The sequence below is a fragment of the Lytechinus variegatus genome, chromosome 16 (assembly GCF_018143015.1).
Source record: "Lytechinus variegatus isolate NC3 chromosome 16, Lvar_3.0, whole genome shotgun sequence".
Lineage (NCBI taxonomy): Eukaryota > Metazoa > Echinodermata > Echinoidea > Temnopleuroida > Toxopneustidae > Lytechinus > Lytechinus variegatus.
Genome location: NC_054755.1, coordinates 30,636,143 through 30,656,045, shown reverse-complemented (window position 1 = coordinate 30,656,045; position 19,903 = coordinate 30,636,143). Strand labels below are relative to the sequence as shown.

At 37.1% G+C, this 19,903-nt stretch overlaps 1 protein-coding gene across 3 annotated transcripts in view; it reads left to right on the top strand.

The window, feature by feature from the left end:
• The window catches only part of LOC121429606 (E3 ubiquitin-protein ligase RNF13-like), a 38,802-nt gene extending 25,528 nt beyond the window's left edge, over positions 1 to 13,274 (top strand). The window contains exons 7-10 of one of the 3 annotated variants that reach the window (XM_041626723.1): positions 3,188 to 3,293; positions 9,184 to 9,277; positions 12,299 to 12,379; positions 12,685 to 13,274. In XM_041626723.1, coding sequence (XP_041482657.1) covers positions 3,188 to 3,293; positions 9,184 to 9,277; positions 12,299 to 12,379; positions 12,685 to 13,112 — 709 coding nt within the window. In that variant the 3' untranslated portion in view covers positions 13,113 to 13,274. Of the gene's footprint in view, positions 1 to 2,530; positions 2,637 to 3,187; positions 3,294 to 9,183; positions 9,278 to 12,298; positions 12,380 to 12,684 lie in introns of all 3 variants that reach the window. The other 2 variants (XM_041626724.1, XM_041626722.1) reach the window with 2 other exon arrangements.
• The last annotated feature ends 6,629 nt before the right edge of the window (positions 13,275 to 19,903 follow it).

Genomic DNA, 19,903 nt, shown 5'->3' with positions numbered 1-19,903 from the left:
ATTCAATTTCTTCATCCTGCTATGTAAGGCAAGCTTACGTAATATCTTGCTTTGAAATCTGCCTATCATAATGAAAGAAATGAAAGGTCATTTGACCAAAAATGTCCATGAAGTAACTACGAACTGGTCTATTGGTGGCAACAGATCCCTGATCTCTGGGGAGCATTTCATGAAGCAAATGGTTAGTGATTGTCACTGACAGTTTTCTCTGAGCCAATCGGATGCAAGTCTTTGCAGTAGCTTATAACAATGATCAGTCAATATGTACGATTGTTTGTGTCATGAACTGCTCCCTAGATCTCACGTGAACTCTACAAAACATAAGAGCAACTCGAATCCGTTCATTGCACTATGAAGGTGTAGCATCTTGAAGCATGCAAAAGTAAAATTTCATCCCAATATTATTTTAGAATTTTATTAAGAATTTTTTTTGCATTCAAAACGTTCACATTTGGACCACGAAAACGTTCCCGTAGCCTGATCAAGGTGGGATGACTCCAAAGAGTCCATGATTTAATCAGAGGTTTGACTATGTCCCCTCATTAGAATTAGACACTCATACTAGCATTAGAGGGAATGAGTCAAGAGAGTTTAAACTACATGTACCTCATGCATATATATTTGTTTTTCCCAATCTGTTTCCAGAGGAAGTTGTGTCATTCACCTTCGAGGGTGAATGTCTGTGATTCTTAAAGGCAAAGTTTACCCAGACAAAAAGTTTATTGTAAAAATGTCTGAAAAAATAATGAGAAAAATTTGTAAACTTCTTATGAAAATCCATTTGAAGATAAAAAAGTTATTAGGATTTTCTTTTTTTTGTGATGTCTTATGTGACCAGCTTCCCCATGTTATTGTGTACTAAATATGAATTAATGAAATGTTAGTTTCTCAAAAATATGACAATCATGGTTTTTCTTGTACCTTTCACACCACTCCTGATAGAAAAAAAAGTAATCATGAACCATTAAAAAATTGAAATTTATAAAGTTATATATAACATACGAGGCAGCTGCTTGTATATGACGATAATCTTGAGATTCAAGAAACCCCGTGTCCACCAGTGCAAGAAAAGCAATTCATGCTCAAGCGAAGCATCGATGCGTTATGGCGTGACGCCGTGAATGAATAATCCCAAGTGCATCTGCACCTACGAATTAGCAGGATAATTAGTAAATAGCGCGCTATTTTACAAATGAGATTAATCCAGCGAACTATCCCGATGATTGCGTCTTCATTACAAATAATGTCGAGATTGTTCAGATCGGGATAATTTGCCGGATCAAAAATAGCTTGCTAATTTGAAAACTCGGGCTGGTGCAGACAGCCCTATTGATTAAACCAATAGTGTTGTTGCCAGGGTTCAAGGTGGGGCAACCAGCTGCAATACTCAGATTTTTTAGGAGGACAAGAGGTCCACGTTCAGGTCCAGATCCTTTGTCTGCTCCATTGATAATCTCCAGGATTTGGCTCCAGAATCCAGCTTCCAGGGTCAGCTCCAGTCTCCATGTCTCCTCAAGTTTCTTTCTATAGAAACCCTTTCACTAGACACACCCCTTTATTAAACTTGCCCCACCCCCCTTTGTAACTTACCACAACCCTTTCTGCCTCAATTCGCTGACTGCTCTTTTCTTGAGGTCAGTTGGTTTTTGGATCTTCTGAAATACAATTTTGTTTTCTTAAGTTTTAGTTTTCTTCATTTTTGTCTGTTACCAGTCATGTGTCAAGTTGATTTGTTTTGCATGCATAAGCAACTGAGCACGTGCTTGTCAGTAAAATTGAAAACAGGGTAGAGGTTTATTATGCTTCTGCTATTGCAGAATTGTACGACTGATAGGTAAACATAAAAATGATCTTTCTGAAGTGAAGGAGAAAGAAGTCCCCCTTACTATTTTTTTTCTTTCAAATTTTATAATTTAGGATATCAAATTTTCTCACTTCTGTCATTCTTTTCTCTCTACATAACTTTTATAATCTTTGCTTGAGCACCGTATGTGTTTGACGTTTTGCACTGAATTTGCAGTAATGTTCATTCTAGTATGTGATAATTCATGAATTCATATTTTACATAAAAAACATGATAGCACGATGACATTTTCTTATGTTTTGTTATGGTTTCAGCATGGGTATGCATTGTTTCATGACTAAATCATTGTTATTCATGTCTTGTAATTCTTTTGTTGCAAGTGTCAAATCAGATGCATGTTTATCACCAAGCCAACCATATTGCCATCATTCTGATATCGCCCTTTCATTCTAACATGCACAAAGAAAAGTTGTCTTTCATAAGGTGTATTATTTGGGATGCATGTAATGTGAATAATCCCTTTTTTTGGTTGTGTACTTCTCCCAATGTTATCTGATCCCTTTTACACTCACATTTAGCTTCACAATAGCATCGTTACCATGCCAGAGAGGCACAATATGAATGTTCTCGTTCCCATGCTATGCATTCCCTGTGGTAGCATGGAACCCCTTTCACACTAGCCGTTTCTTTTAGCCTTGCATTTTAACTGTACTATTGTCTAAACAGGTGGCTGATGTCGCTCTACCCTTTTTCATATTATCCCTGGAGTTATTATATGCTTCCTTTCCTTTGCATGAGCACTTCTTGCACTGTTTTCCTCTTCCTTTATGCGGTGAGTATGAATCAATTCCTACCTCGGCCCTCTGCTTCGCTGCTCTCCTTTCAGCTATACCACATCCCTTGCCCACCCCTCTACTCCAATCCCCATCAACGTCATGTCCCACCGTACTTTCCTGTGCCTTGCGATATTTGATTGTTTTGAACCCTTTGTGATGTGTTCACACTGATATTTTACCAGGGAATGAATCTAAACATTTAAACCTGGAAACGACACAAACAACATCTTTTTGAATGTTGACAATCACCATTTGACGTATATGATCCAATTGAGATGGCCAATTCATTCTTCAGCACGCATCGTTCAATACTTTTCATGTCATATTGCACGAATCTCAACTCACTCTGTATAAATCCCATGAGAGAAACCTGATAATAGCACCATATTAAGGTCATATCAGCAACGTATGAACACATCTCCAAAGGGTTCAGAACTTGTTGATAGGCCACCCCAAGACAAGGCCCTGCAGGCAGCATGGATTTTGTCATGTTCTTTTTACGTTTTTCCCCCTGTTTGGTTATTTCTGTATCATGTTATGTTTTCAGGTACCATGTGATCCTATTGCCCACTGTAAATCCGTCCTTGGGATATTACTTCTTACCTTTCATTAGCGTCACATCCACTTGTCTCCTCTTCTTCGCCCTGTATGCGGTAAGTAGGGGTATCCAGTGCCCCCCCTCCCTCCTCGGACCTACCAGTGCTCCTCTATTGCCCCCTCTCCCTTCAGACCTACCCCAGTACTTCTCTTTTGACCCCTTCCATCCTTTCCGACCTGTCAGTTCACCAACAACTCAGAAGTGGGAGCCAGAATGTCTTCTGGGGTTAATCATCATTTGAAGATGTATTGAGGTTGCAGTTTAGAAATATTTCATCTTCAAATTCTGTCATTCCTGCATTTAAAGGTAAGTCTTGAGGGTTGCCCAGTGCTTGAGGATTGCTTTGGAAGTTAAGAAACATTTGGTCTTCCCTGTATTTAAAAGGTAAGTCTGAGGAAAGCCTAGTGCTCAAGGATTGCTTTGAAAATTTAGAAACATCCCATCTTCCCTGTACTTAAGGTAAGTCAGGCCATTGCCCTTTGTTCCAGAAGGATTGGTCCCTTGTCTCACTCCAAGAGAAGTGTGATTTGGGAGCTAGGGACTGTTTCCTTAAGCTTTTCTTCAAGTTACGAATGACCTCATGCACGACCGGTGACCCTTTCTTATGCTACATGATAATCCCTATGTTGCTGACTTGGTACTGTACCTAAAAAATGTTCCAGTTGTACTACGTTAAGCTTTATGAAACCCCCCCCCCCAAGCGGGTGTTATTCGTAAATTACACTTAGTTTTATTCCTGACTGGAATATGTTCTGCGGTGCTAAGTGACGTACAGAGGGATACGTCATTTAGCACAAGAAAGGATCACCAGTCATGTGTAAAGTCATTTGTAATTTATGAACAGCTTTGTGAAGCACCCAGCAAATTACTTGTAGCTCTATTGCATTTTGAGAGTATCACCCTTGCCCATTCAATAGTAGGAGAACTTGCAAAGTATTTGCTAGAGGATCACTATTTGGAATCTTTCCATTTCAAATTGTAGGTCCTTCCTGTACTGTGGTAATAATGGTAGTGGTGGTAATTTGCCTAATTTCCCTCTACATGTACATCTGATGAAAGAAATGCAAACCAGCTGCTAATTGAATAGCCTTTAATTGGTCATCTTTGGTATTCCTCTTTTATTTCAATGGGAAGCATTTTATGAGGAGATGAGAAGTAGTATGACTGTTGGCTCTATATTAATGAAATACTGAAATACAGTATTTAAAGGGATCGAATACGGGATAGACATACAAATATATTACGTTCTAAAGGGATAGTACATTTCTAGGGCAGGCAGAAATTATTAGCCCTTTCATGGCTCTTTCATCTAATTTATTCACTTTTCTTTTCTAGAATGCATTCTTAAGAAAATAGGGCTAGGTCAGTGGCCTCGGTATTCTCGTCATGGGGGTATTTCTGGAAGGAATGAGTTTAAAACAAGAAATTGTTAGTCTATCTTCCCAAACATTTAACAAGATCCTTGCTGAAATCAAACATTTCAATGAAGTTTCAAATTTTCAAAAAGTTTCAAAAAGTTGGATCCTTTGATTTAATTTTAATTTGTGTAGAGCTAGTCATGTCCAGTAAGTTTTTGTGGCACTTTTCATTCAATACAAACTATGACACTGGTTTAAACACAGAGCAATGAAATAATTTGGATTTACATGTAGAAGCATTTGCTAATATAGGAGTTGTACAAATTTGGCTGATTAAGAAAAAATCACTATTAAAGCTTTCGCTTTACTTTTATAGGACTTACTAAAGTTGCAGCATGGAACTTGCAATTCAAGTTTAAATATGCTATCAATAACATGCCCATCAGATGACATGCATCATTCATTGAAAAGGAAATTATGTAAGCCTGATCAAGCCAACGCAAATTGCTTTTCATGCAAACCTGCCATACCATGTATCATGTCAAAAAAAGCCAGATTTAGATTGGACTATAATGCATTGAAAACATAACCTTCTTTTCTGCTTTATTCATCTTCCATTAGATGTGTGTACAGTAATTCCTTGTAAATAAACTGCAAGGTAGCCGTTCATGTTATGCCATAGAATTAATTGCACCCTGGTTCTCTCCTCTTTTATAGCAACCAATTTTATAGAAATTTATAGTATAATTTTACCCAAAAAAAATTAATTGTGCATATATTTTCTTTTCCAAAAAGTGCAGAAATTTCAGTTCTGGATTTCAGGTTTTATTTGAAAGAGGTATTCAGACAAATCCACTCTTCAATTTTGATGTATAGGCAGTTGCGTCAATGAAAAAATATTCATTTTTTATTTAATTTATTAATTAATTTTTTTATTTATTTATTCATTTATTTATTTATTTATTCATTCATGCATGTATTGATTCATGCATTCAGTAATAACAGTGTTTATCAGAACTTGAATTTTGATACTGACAGTCTGAACCTTTGAAAAAAAAAATAGTTTCACGGGGCATGCATGTCTCCCTTTGACAGGTATAGGATCACAGTATATCCCTATTATTACCCCTGGGTCTATTACTTCTCATCTTTCATTGTCCTCTTTGCTATCGGAGCTGCCTTCTGCTTACTGTATCTGGTGAGTTCATCTGGGCCCCGTCTTACAAAGAGTTACGATTGAGCCGATTGAGCCGATCAACCGCAACAATATGGAAATCCGTCGATGTCTTAAATTTTTGTACAGGAAATTTGCACATTGTCTTTGTGCACAAAGAGAAAAACACTGAATTTACGAGAAAGCGATAGATGTATTCATACATCATATCTAGATAATACTTTAAACAAACATGTGTTTTAGATGTTGACATGGCTGGCTTTCCGTAGTTGTGGTTGATTGGATCAATCGCAACTCTTTTTGTAAGATAGGGCCCAGGTTTATACTTGATCAAGTCTTTTGTAAGTATGATTGTATGGGTCCTGCAGCATAAAGCTTTGTGATCGATTGTGGGTCTGAATTTTGCTGTTGATCGTATGTGATAGTCAATGCAATCGGTTGCAGAAATCAGCCTTGTTATCAATGGCTAAGCTTTATGTTACAGGGACCAGGTGGGTGTTTCATAAAGCTGTTCGTAAGATATGAATTACTTTACGCACGACCGGTGATCCTTTCTTATGCTATGTGATATCCCTATGTAATTGAGTTATGGCCTAAGAACATGTTTCAGTTGTGCGTAAAGTCGTTCGTAACTTTACGAACAGCTTTATGAATCACCCACCAGGCACATTGTAGATATGTATTACTCTCGGCCCTGTCACACACTGCCATCTAACAATTGCCATATGGTATTGGATTAATGGCCACTTGGTCTATGCACTTTGGCTTCTACTTTCATCCCATATGGTCTGATCCTAGTGCTTCAACAACCAGTTTATTGACAGTTTGACTTATTGATGTTTTGTCAGGACAGTGTAGTAGTGTTATGGTACACTATGTATTCTTTCCTGGGCATGTCTTGGTCCTGAATGGACCAGAGTGGCGTACCTAGGATTTTCCACAGGGGGGGGGGGCAAAACTGTCCGCCCAAAAATTTGACAAGCAAAAAAACTAAAAAGGTCTTCAATCACAAATTAAGGATTTCGTACCAGATAAAATTTGACAAGCAAAAAAAAAGCGTCGAGGGGGGGGGGCAGGGATACATCCTTTGCATGGGTTCTGGCTCATCAGGGGGAGGTTCGTTATTCCGAAGGTTCGATAATCCGAAAACGAAATAAGGTTCGATGTTCCGAAGGTTCGTTAATCCGAAATTGAAATAAGGTTCGTTAGTCCGAAAATGAAATAAGGTTAGTTAATCATTTAGTTTTCGGACTAACGAACCTTTGGAATTACGGACCTCATTTCTTTTTCGGATTAACGAACCTTTGGAATTACGAACCTCATTTCTTTTTCAGACTAACGAACCTTCGGAATTACGAACCTTCGGAATAACCGAACCTTCGGAATAACGAAGCTTCGGAATTATGAATGTATGCGGTGGTTACCAATGGATGGCAAAGTTACCATGATATTAACTTTCGTGCAACTGGCCCCAGATGTATTATTGTCCAAACAGCAATTAAGACAAAATTGCATGTAGAATCTAGACAAAATGGGTTTAGCCTGTGTTGTATTAGCCTTTCGGACAAACAGACCATGGAGCTAACAGAGACCAACTGCTTGAAAATAAGTGAATATGATAAACCTTGACAATATATACATGTACATGTATCATCAGGCAGTGCTAGGGAGTGCAAATTCAATTTGAACTTTTTCAGAGTGAAAAACCGCTATCACAGTCTGACTGTCTAGTTATATTTATTAACCAGCTGAATAATTAATGAATATGGAAAGTCAAACAAACATACACACTGGTTTCTCAGAAAGGATTGTTTGAAGGCAGTGTGTGACAGAGGCTTTTATTCTGGTACGTGCTAGTCTTATGATGTTGAAAGTGGTTCTACTTTGTCAGGGGGATCAGGCAGTGTGTGACAGAAGCTTTTATTCTGGTACATGCTGCATGTAGTTTGATAATGTTGAAAGTCATTCTACTTTGTCAGCGGATCAGGTATTCAAATTCTGTTCTCGGTGAGTTCATTTTTACTCTAGGCTGTTTGCTGGATTATGTTAGTATGTAATGAGTGTATGTATAAAAGATGAAGATAATAATAATGGTTATCATGACAACTGTTATTATTATGATGATTATGATAATGGTAATATAAATGAGAATTACTTACGGACCCAGGGGGCACAGCCAGCCCATGCCCCCCTTTTTGAGATGCCCAATTAAAATTTGTATTGTAAAAATGCTGTTAAAACAGAAATGTGCCCCCTTCCTTTTGAAAGTGAGGACCCTTTTTTTTTCAATTCGCAAAAATCCTGGATCTGCCCCTGATGAGGTTACCAGAGCTGCCAAGTAGTACAGATTTTCAGTATTTAGTACTGAAAAAATAAGAAGAATACTGATGGTTTCATGCAAAATACTGATTTCTAAAGTTTCTGTTTTATGTGTTGTCTTCTCCTAATTTCATTGAAAATACTGATGTCATCATGAAAATACTGATTTTCAGCTTTAAAAATACTGAAATGTTGTTTTTCAGGTTGGCAGCTCTGGGTTACGTCGTTTTTGCCTGCAGTTACTTTTCTCTTTGAGTTCACGTTGATGATGAATGAAAATGAATACTTAAATTAATTGACAGTAGCAATTCTATTATTTCCTGCATGTGCATTTTACATGGCTTTGTCAATGCCCGTTTATCTTTTCCCTACTTTACTATTCGTTTGCACTCCCCTCACCACTTTCCCAACCCTTAATGCATACTAGGAAAGTTACCCCAAAATCTTCTTCCTTTTACCCCAAAATCTCCTTCCTTCTACCCCAAATCCCCTTCCGTTTACCCCCTGGAATGGAAACAATGGAGAAATGGAAGACATTGTCCAAGGATCTGGACCTGAATTTGATTCAAATTATTCTGCAGATGTGATGTTTTATTCAATATAAAGATATTGTAAAATATTATATAATCATTGCTTGCTTTCTTTAAGAATGTTAGTAAAGTATATTGAAGTTTATAGTAAATACCACATTTTTTTTCTTCAATCAGATTTCAAAGTTGATAGTGATTGGACTAGATGCATTGTTAATTTGTTGAAATTATGTTGCCATCTATTAATCTTAGTTTCCTAATAAAGTATACTTCTCCAAAAATTAATAAAATCTAAAGCAGACATTGTAGCTAATCAAAAGCAAAATTATTTGAATTGTTTCTTTCATATGAATTTTGATTAATTATACATTATTATATTATTGTATTATAATATAATGTCTACTGGATTAGATAAATTTTTTAAGGAATATTTAAAGATTAAATTCATAGTAAAGTATTAGTGTCGCTATAAGTGCATGGATATTTCAAAATTATAAAAATCAATATATCCAGTAGGTAAAGAAATATGAATTTGAGAATATCAAATTTTATTAAACTCCACAGATTGCAAAATATGTGAGAGATCAGAGGAGACGAAGAAAAGCCAGACTATCCCGGGACCATCTTAAGAAGCTGCCCATCAAGAAATTCAAGAAAGGTATATTCTTTTTTGTTTTGAAATACAGTGGGGGGGGGGGGGTATATTGGATTGCTCCGAATGGGAGACCAGAAATATTCCTGAGTTCGGGTATCACATTTAACATTGGCACAAGCCAAAATTGTCCCTGACAAGTGGAATATTTTCAAAATTCTGTTAATTGTATATAAATCTTTAATCGGTCAAGCCCCACATTACATTACAGAATTACTCAAACTTAGAACCCAATCACACAGTCGAAGCCTGCAAAGTTCCACAGATAAATTATTGTTTCAGATCCCATTTCACAAAACAAAAGTCACACTTGGTGATTGTGCATTTGCAGTTGCTGCCCCCAAACTATGGAATAACCTGCCAATTGATATAAGAAACTCTCCAACCTTGACCCTCTTCAAATTAAAATTAAAATCATAGCTCTTTAGTTAAAAAAATATGCTGCGTAGGCTTAAGTAAAAGAGTTCTGAACAAGTGCAGCTGAATATATCCATATACATGTAAAAGCTGCTCTATACAAATTAAGGTTTATTATTAATATTTCTGGTTCTGAGACCCCATAAAGAAAAACCATCTAATATAATTATTAGTGATCATCATTCACTAGTATACAGATAATTAATGTTTATGAGGGCAATGGACAGAATACTTCATGAGGGGAAAGATGAAATGATCCATTCAACGAGGCGTGGTCCAGTTGAATGTATCATTTATTTCATCTTTCACCGAGTGAAGTATTCCGGCTATTACACAAATGAAAAGAAAATTCATTATTTGATATGACAACTGAAATAAATTTTTGAAATCTTGTCATTTTACCTTCATGAATTTGGATGCAAATTGCATGCAGTTTAAGCACAGTCTGTTGATTGTTGCATATGACAACATGCGCGCTGCAAACACAAGTGCTGGTGGTCTTGGCAAGCATGCAATGGACAAAATCATATGAATTCAAAATTGCATGATGAATGGATCTGAAATTGCACGGAGGACGTCATTGTGAAATGGGGTGAATGAACAATATCAAATAACCAATAAAATGACCAGGATTTGATAGCTAAACTGCAATACGTCCTAGTCTTATGAATATTGATACAGAAAGATTCAGTACACAAGCCAACGAGGAGTTCTTAAGATTTTGGTGCATCTTTCAATGCACTATTTACTTGGGCAAATCATGCAGACCGCACAATGCACATTTTAATGCAAATCTAAGATGCCCTTTATAAAATGATGAAAAAGCATACTGCTTTTTGTCCATGTAAATCTTTGACCCATAACCTAGATTCCTACTTGTTTACCAAAGAGATGTATATTACAATCCAATCAGAATTTCCTTTTGTTGTAAGTATCATCATACCTTGGAGTAAATTTCACCATCTGGATGACAGGTGGAATGTAAAGCGGGTATTGTTTTGTAGATATCCAGTTGATTTCAGATATCTAGAATTCATTAGTTGTAGATTGCAGGATGTCCATGCCCTTGAAGATGGCTTATGTAGATTTCAGGGGTCATGGTGATTGATGTTGCAAATCTTGTTTTATCCTGGGCAAGGTGATCTTGTCCTTTTTCTTGGTTGGGTGGCATAATCTTGTATTTAATTCCTAGCACGCTGAATTAATTTTGGGGGAAATTAGAATGAGGGTTGTTTTTATAATTTTTATGAATCTACATTTCCATATTAGCTTCTTGGGTATAAAATTCAAGTAAAAAAAAATCATTAATCTGATTGTTGAATTTAATTGTAAAAATATGCAAAATTGCAATATTAACATGGCAAGGTTTAAAAAGAAAAATGTGAATGTCTTGTCACACAGGTTTCCGATTATCATGCAATTGGATGGCCAATCACGATATTGCATGCATGTGCATAATGTTTAGCATTTCTGGCTTTCAACAAATCAAAACTGTTTGAAATTTTCAATTGATCACAAATCTTTTGGTTCAAGGACCAACGAGAGTGCGAGACATATTTTGTGCGTTTGTGTGTGTCAGAAATCCTGTTTCCATGGTAACACCATTATTATAAGGCCAAAATTAGGTAAAAAATGTGCGGTTTGAATTACTTTATCAATTTTCAACCGATTCTCATGAAATTTGGCTCAGACATTGGTTTAAAGGTAAAAATATTCGAGACGCATATTTTGTGTGTGTCAGATATCGTGTTGCCATGGTAACAACATCATATGCCCCAAATTAGGAAAAAATCTTTTGGTCCAAGCTTCTTGATCAGTTTTCAACCAATTCTCATGAAATTTGTCTCACACATTGGTCTTGAGGTAAAGATGTGCAGTACATGTGTTTGCATGTGTTCGAAGTCCTTTTGCCATGGTAACAATATATCATATGTCAAAAATTAGGCAGAAATCGTGCGGTTGTAACTACATGTATTTCATCAATTTTTAACCATTTCTCATATTTTACTCACACATACATACATGTAGGAATTGGGAAAAAAGATGGGCAAGACGTTAGGGCGTAGGGCGGGGTATTGATTCCCTTCAATGATAGTTCTAGTTTTTATTACATCGTTCATGACTCTTGAGTTTGGATAGGCTAGCCCTGTGTCACTCAAACTACTAGTAGTAGTAACAGTAGTAGTGAATGTGGGTTTCATTTAGGAAGTCTGCAGGCACAGACCCTGATTGATACCATCCATCACATAAATCGAGCATTCTTAGACATACATGTATGGAAATGACTAGGATTTAGGCAAAAATCTTATAAATTGGCATTTGTAAATATTGTCTTACAAAATATAATTCATCCTCATTCCAAATAAGGGGGGGGGGTGTGGTTGTACGTTTTCAAACTTTTTTTTTACATTTATGTCTCATATTGTAATGTCTCATATTTTGTAATGGTTTTCTTTTCAACCAAGCTACCACGTCTCCCTCCTTGTGATCGCTGTTTAGAAAGCAGTCAGAATGCTTTATGATATTTCAGTTTATCATGAGCGTAACCTGTTGGTGACATCATCAATAATGCATTTCTCAAGTTACTTTATCATTCTCTTATTTCTACAGGTGATGAATATGATATCTGTGCCATCTGCATTGATGACTATGAAGAAGGCCAAAAGCTACGCATCCTGCCTTGCAACCATGGTAAGGAAATAATGATTGCATATTGTTTATCGCAAGGGGGCTAGAGCTCATTATGAAAAACAAATGTAATTTGTTTTTCAGAAGTAGAGTAGGTTTAAATTTTTTTGGACATTTAAACCCAGTTTTGTTTTTGGACTAATTTCTCAGAAATGAACCCTTTTTTTACATTCAATCAAAACAACTTTTTTTTTCAAAATCGGTTATATCAGGGTGGACTTCTGTGTTAAAAAAAGACTAGTGATTGATGAAGCAGTATTAGACCAAAAAGAATTATTCTGATTAATTATCTTCTGTTCTTTTACCAGCATTCCACTGTAAATGCATCGATCCATGGCTTACAAATAACCGTCGCACCTGCCCCATCTGCAAGCGCAAGGTCATCCCTCCTGGCATGGTCGACTCTGATGAGGAATCCGACTCCGATGTCTCCCCAAACGAGAATACCCCCCTCCTCTCTGGTGGCACGCAGTCGGGTAACCTGATGGAGCGTGGTGCGGTTGGTGGGGTGGCCGAGACGGCGACACCGCCCCCGTCCCCGATGACATCCACAGAAGGCGATGACTACCCGCCCATCGAAACCCTGATCAAGGTGGACTCTGATTCCGAGTCATCGGGAAGCTTCCCCTTGGAGGAAGCCAGAGGAAACATCCAGGACCCTTCGAATGTCCTCAGCGTAACTGTGCACTCGGAGAATGAGATAGACCCCAGCACGAGCAGTGCTCCCAAAGTCTGAAAATCCTTAAATCGAGCAGTGCTATAAAGTCTGAAATCCTCAAACGTGGGATGCTGTTATTAATCAAAGGAATGAACTACTTGAAGCATCACTATCTTGAAATTGAAAGAGAACCTTGATGAGTGAGGACAACAGACTGATTAGTAACTTAATTAATTGAATGTACAACATGTACAAAGGTGGATCTATAGAGAACTTATTATATACAATTTTCATTTTACATCGTCAACATCACAGAAAGTTGTGACTTATGCCAGTTTATTGTTTATCACCTTATCTTCACCCTCCTCCCATTCTAGACAACCAGCGGGCCGTTTCATAAAGCTGTTTGTATAAAGTCAAAGGTAAATGCTAGTTTTTGTAACGGTATCAAAATGAGTTCGTACAGAATCCAATGAAATGACCACCAAAGTGTCTGTTTGTATAAATGAAACGCATGTGCCAAAGGGTTCTGGAAGAAATTGTGTAATTGCTGAGAAATCGGCAAATAAGCACAGAATTTTGGTAGAGTGTCGGACCCGACGCTCTAAGCAATAATTATACATTGTCCCACATGCGCTTATCTGTGTTGGGGATCTTCGGTGTGAAAATTTTTCAGCGTAGATTTCGAGATTTCACAACGTTCAGTTAATGTAACTGTACCAGATCTAGATCCTCGATGATATACTGACAATTAAGCCTTGTTTTACAGACTTTCTCATGAAATCAGTGTTTACTGCAAATACTGGAATTTCTCTTTAAGAGCGACTTTATCGCCAATGAGAATTTTGGTGTATACAATTTACCACAAGAAAGGATCACAATTCGTTCTTAAAATTACTCTTAACTTACGAACAGCTTTATGAAACACCCACCGGATGGTGACAAAACATGCATTGCATCATTTCAGCACTAGAGGAAATACTTGTCAAAGAAATCATGAAGATGCAATGTGTACCTTGCATCCTTGATGACAATAGCATCTTCAGGACCTTGCAGCATATACAATCGATTATTCAATTGATTGCAGCTGTAAGTCTGTGGCGAACCATGTACAAACAGTTGAAGTCAGTTGTGAATTTGTTATTTGTCTATCTGTGTCACATGACCCAGCTGTCACAGTCCTCGTTGATTGATTCTTCAGTGCACTTGTCATTGAAGTAGTGAACTATAAAAGAGCATTTAATTGTATTTGAATATGTGTGATTCCAATCAAATTTTCGGTCTAGTTATTGACTTTTTGGGAGTTCCATGAACCATTTTGCTACTCAAACTGTCATTAATTATTATATTCGTCAATAATCTGAACAGGTGATCGGTCCAAACTTCGTCATGTGTCGAGATAATTCCTAACAACGTAACAAAATTGGGTAGATATGCCATGAATTCAGACATCTGATGTCACCAGCCCAGAATAGTGCCCGAACCGTAAAACATCATAAATTATTTACTAATAAATTATTAATGAATTCTCTCTCAATTCCTTACTGTTCTTCATAGTAAATTTCCTATCTGTTGCATTTTTTGATACCGATGACGTATATAAACCAAATATGTACGTGTACAGCCTTTGTACAGAGATTTGGTAAAACTATGGTCCCCTCAGTGGCACGAATGCAACTGTTTGCTTCAGAGCTGCGCCCCTCAGGAAAATAGTTCACGTTCTGGTGTCACTTCAGGCATCACTTAGTGAACCATAGTTCCAAACACCTCCTCTGGCGGTCGTAGACACTTGTTCAATAACCCTGACATCCTTGGCTAATCACAAATCAGTCTATTTTATGGAATGATGATTATAATGATATTAATAATTGAAAAAAAGATGATGTGGATTGTTCTAATGATCCTGATCATAATAGAAATAGAAGGGACTTGTTTTGCATTTTTGTCTGCATGAGTAGGCTTGTTTTAAGCTCCATTAATCACCAACCATTTAATTTCATTGCTAATCTGGCTCCGTTCCATAGTACAGCATTTCAAGAAATCACGTATGAGCTTTAACGCTCATATTTTCGACAAAAAGGGAATATGAAGCCACAATTCTTATTGGCTACTGCTCAGTGTTTTCAACAATGTGTGCATGCAATGATGATACTGATTGGTCGTTGCAAGTTTTGTGATTGATTGGTACTTTCATTTAGCATCTTAGCACACATGCACCACGTGCATCCAATGTATGTCCTCTGTTTTTACGGTGAGAGCAGGTGTATTGGAATATGTGAACTAATGCATTGCCAAAGGACAGGATGCTATAGCAGAAGAGTGATTCATCATCAGCTAAAATCAATTTCTAAGAATCAATTGTATGAAATTTCATTGGTCTACAGGTCCTTGAAATTGACTTTAGTGATTACTGAATCCCCACCCTCAGGACACTTAAAAAAAAAAATTGAGCCGTAAAATCAACAGTCCAGGGGCTGGTATCACAGAGCCAAACAATTGATGATAGGAGTGGGTATTTTCATTGGTTACTGCAATGATAGTTAATTAATCTCTAAATATTGTGTAAATGGGTCACTAGACCTCCGCACCCAACGTCATCAACAAGAAGACTATTGAAATTACATGTGTGTTGATATATTTTTTGTAAAGCATTTTTGATTGTGTGATATGTGTTTTCTCCAATATTACTACACCGTTGGAGGAAATTATCAGTACGACCCTTCAAATACCATTGATTTATTTAAATTGCGGTAAAACCAAATAAACCAATCCCTGATGGTCCCAATTCACAAAGGTTGTTTTGAATCTGTGATCTGAAACCAGGTTTTATGTAGATTTCATGCTTTTAATTACGCCTTAATTAGTGATACTTTATTCCAATGATGCTTGTAGGACTAGGCCTGTTTTAATAATAATAATATAGGATATTTATATTGCGCACATATCCACCTTGTTAGGTGCTCAAGGCACTCCTATATTACCCGGCTAAGCTAGGCGTTCATAGCGCACACAGCTTTTTAAGGAATTACTTCCTACCGGTACCCATTTACCTCACCTGGGTTGAGTGCAGCACATTGTGAATCAGTTTCTTGGTGAAGGAAATTACGCCATGGCTGGGATTCGAACCCATGACCCTCTGTTTCAAAGTCCGAAGACTAATCCACTGGGCCACAACGCTCCACAATATTGATCAATGGAAATATACCGCATGCTCCACATTATCAGCTTCAAGTAGTTGCAAGTGGCAATACAGAGAATTTGTTACTGATACCTGACGTTGTACACGAACACAGCATCATCAAGCCAGTTCTTTAAAAAAATTATCAAAGGTGCTGAGACCACATTTTCTGATAGACTGTTCCAAAAACTTGTTGCCTAATTTTAAGAAAGAGAACAGTAATTGGTGAATGCTTCTTTATTCACACAGCATTAAATTTTCATATGTTACTATGAATTCAGCAGTAATGAGCCTACGGTTATGAATTGATGAGCTTACTGTTTATGCAATTTTTTTCCAAATTTACATAAACAATTGGATCGTTCTGCTGAAACCATACTAACAAGCATGAATGCACAGCCCTGTGACAGAAGTGTGCCTTCATTGTTAACTCTCTCATATGCACTCTAAATTTAAGCAAAATTAATGCAGTAATTACCTTAGATATGGCTTCAGACCACAGATACAAAACTGCCTTTGTGACTTCAAGGCTTTCAGCCAACCTTTATCCATTAAATAAGGAGTATAGTACTAAGTGCCTAGTTGTGTATACCGATTGTACACTAGCGATTACTTTTGTTTTTTTCTTTTGCTTATTATATTTACTTGCTTATATTAACAATGTTTATATGACCATATATTTGATATGAATTTGAAGAATGTGCTTGTAACCATCCGCCTGAAATTTCAAAGAGCACATCAGTGACGTGGAGAAAAATGTATGTGTGACTTTACAAACCACTGGAATGTGAAATGGCAACAAGTGAGTGCAGAATCTTCGCCTACAGTGACTAGTCTGCTGTGCAAACCTCTTGCTCGGGAAAGGAAACAGCAAGTTTTGAATATGCTATTTTGGGTGAAGACCCACAAGTTTGTTAATCAGTTTCAATCAGGGTCTGTGCCTGCAGACTGTACAGTGAGTAGTCTGATGTGCAGACCTCTTGCTAGGGAATGGAAATGGCAAGTTTTAAGTATACTATATTGGATGGAGACCCACTTGTTAATCAGTTTCCATCAGGGTCTGTGCCCGCAGACTATACAGTGAGTAGTCTGCTGTGCAAACCTCTTGCTCGGGAATGAAAACAACAAGATTTAAATCTGCTATTTTAGGTGAAGACCCACTTGTCGATCAAATTTTCAATCAGGGTCTGTGCCTGCAGACTATGCAGTGAGTGTAAGGAATTATAAGCATACATGTGCTTTCATACAAGTAATTTCATCCTTACATGTATTGTGGCAAATATTATACATTGCACTATACTTATTTGTAAGCAGTGACAAATGCTAAATCTCAATTGCTCTCAACTCTCAAATCAAATCTCAACTCAACTCTCAACTCAAATCAAATCTCAACTCAAATCTCAACTCGATGTATCACTGAGAACCCTGTTAGCTTGTCATACTCCAGTGAGTTGTTTATAATGTCTTTGTGAAAAAGGCTCTGGATCATCCATGCTCATGTGAAATATAGGTCCAGGTGGATGGTTTCTCTAAATTTGCCGCATACATGTACAACGGTTCCATGACATTGGCTCCTGCGGCAATTGCTCCGATGGAAAATCTACACGTTAAACATGAAATCTACATGTAACCTCCAAAACTAAATGAACCCTAATCCTAATCTTTACATTATTCACATGCATGACATGTATCATATGAAATATTTATGATTTCATGTAATAACATATGTAACTTCTGAAGGTTCGTATGGCGGCAAAGAACATAGTGGGTTTCGAGATACACCATTTATTTTTCGTGGGCAAGTAATGATCCTTAAAAGGACCACCAAAAATAACATAAGAAAAAAAGAAGTTGGGACATGACATCATCAGCCCATTATTCATGACGACGTGCATAAATATACTGTTTTTGTTTTCACAAAATATAGGTGTATTTTGAAATTCAAAAAAAAAAAAAAATCTTGACATCATTCTGAACCAAACACTTCATTACAATCCTAGCTCTAACCCTATGCCCTCTGAAAAAGTCCGGAGTAAATGTCGCAGGAGCAAATGATGTGCCGTTTGTACAGTATGTCTAAAGTGAAAAAAAACGAGTTTATTTTTATGTATTTGTATATTATGGATTGGAACTGTGTGTAATATTTAAAAAAGATATTTTTTAATTGGATTTAATTGAGTTGCGCTTGTCACCTATATCGACCCAAGATGACTTTATTTCCCTGGCTGTAAACAGAGGTGATGTGTGTTTTCTAAAGGTTTTCATGTTGGAGAATGAATCAGTTACAGTGTATAGGTCTCTGGACATGTGCAGTTAGTTACATTGATGTCAGGGTCCTGTTGTACAAAGAGTGACGATTGATCCGATCAATCGTAACTCTATGGAAATCCATCAATTTTTCTACGAAAAATTTGCATAATGTCCTTTTTATGCAAAGAGAAGCACAGTGAATTTTCAAGAAAACAATGAATGCATGAATATACATCACAGCTAGAAAATATTTTGAGCAAACATGCGTAATAGATTTTTACGTTGCTGGCCGTCCATAGTTGCGATTGATCGGATCAATCTGACTTTTTGTACAACAGGGCCCAGGGGTTCGTCTAACAAAGAAATACGATCGATCCGATTAACCTCTACTGTGAAAAGCCAGCAATACCAACATCTAAAATGCATATTAGTTTAAAATGTTTTTCGAGATATGGTGTATATGTTGTTGTCTGGACAACTCAGTATGATCTTCCTTGATTTCAATGACACATTTTGCAATTTCCTGTAGGAAAAATTATGACATTCATGACTTCCATAGAGTTGAAGTTGATGAGATTAATCACAACTTTTTGTTAGACGGGGCCCTGGAATTGTCTGGTACCTTTTAATTTAGCAATTGTACACAGTCACAGAGAAATACATATACACACTTATGTGCAATTGGTACACAGAGGGAAAGTTATTAGTGATATGGATCTTGTGAATCACGTTATAAATGTACAGCTAGGTATGATGATTTTGCCTTGAGATGGACTAGCTAAAATTTTATTTCAAAAATATATATATTTGATTACAGCAAATGAGTAATATTGAGTTCATGTACCTTGTTATTAAAATGAATATGTGCTTGTATTGATAATCGACATATTGATATTGAGAACAGTTGAAAGGCTCCTGTTTTGGGGAAGATGAGCACAATTATTGTGAGCTGTCAATTTCTTTTCATACCTTTTAGGGGGAATATAAGAAGAATATTGTTGACAGCAGACAAGTGTGTATTGGATGCCCTAGCATCGATGATATGTCAAAAAGCAGCTGAAATGTTTTAGCAGATGGTTTTGTTTGTAGTACATGTAACTCAAAGCAATAGCATTGTTTTTTCTGTCATTTTAAGTGATTGAAATAATACCGCTCACTTTGACACACTTTCTTGAGGCCACCGCACACCTGACGACCCAACTACAACTGGTCTGCGACTGAGTGAGGGGAGATGAATCGCAAGGAAGTCATAAGCCTCGACGCCGCACACCTTACGATCCAACTACCCTGCTGTCTGCAACTCACGCATGTGATTTTTCATGTTTGCTATAGCAACTGAGAAAATGGCGCTTACTACTGTGTATGTGCGTTGTATATTATATACGCGTCATATAACTCTGCTGTCTGATTGGCTGGAAGTTGGATTGAGCTCGCAATCCAG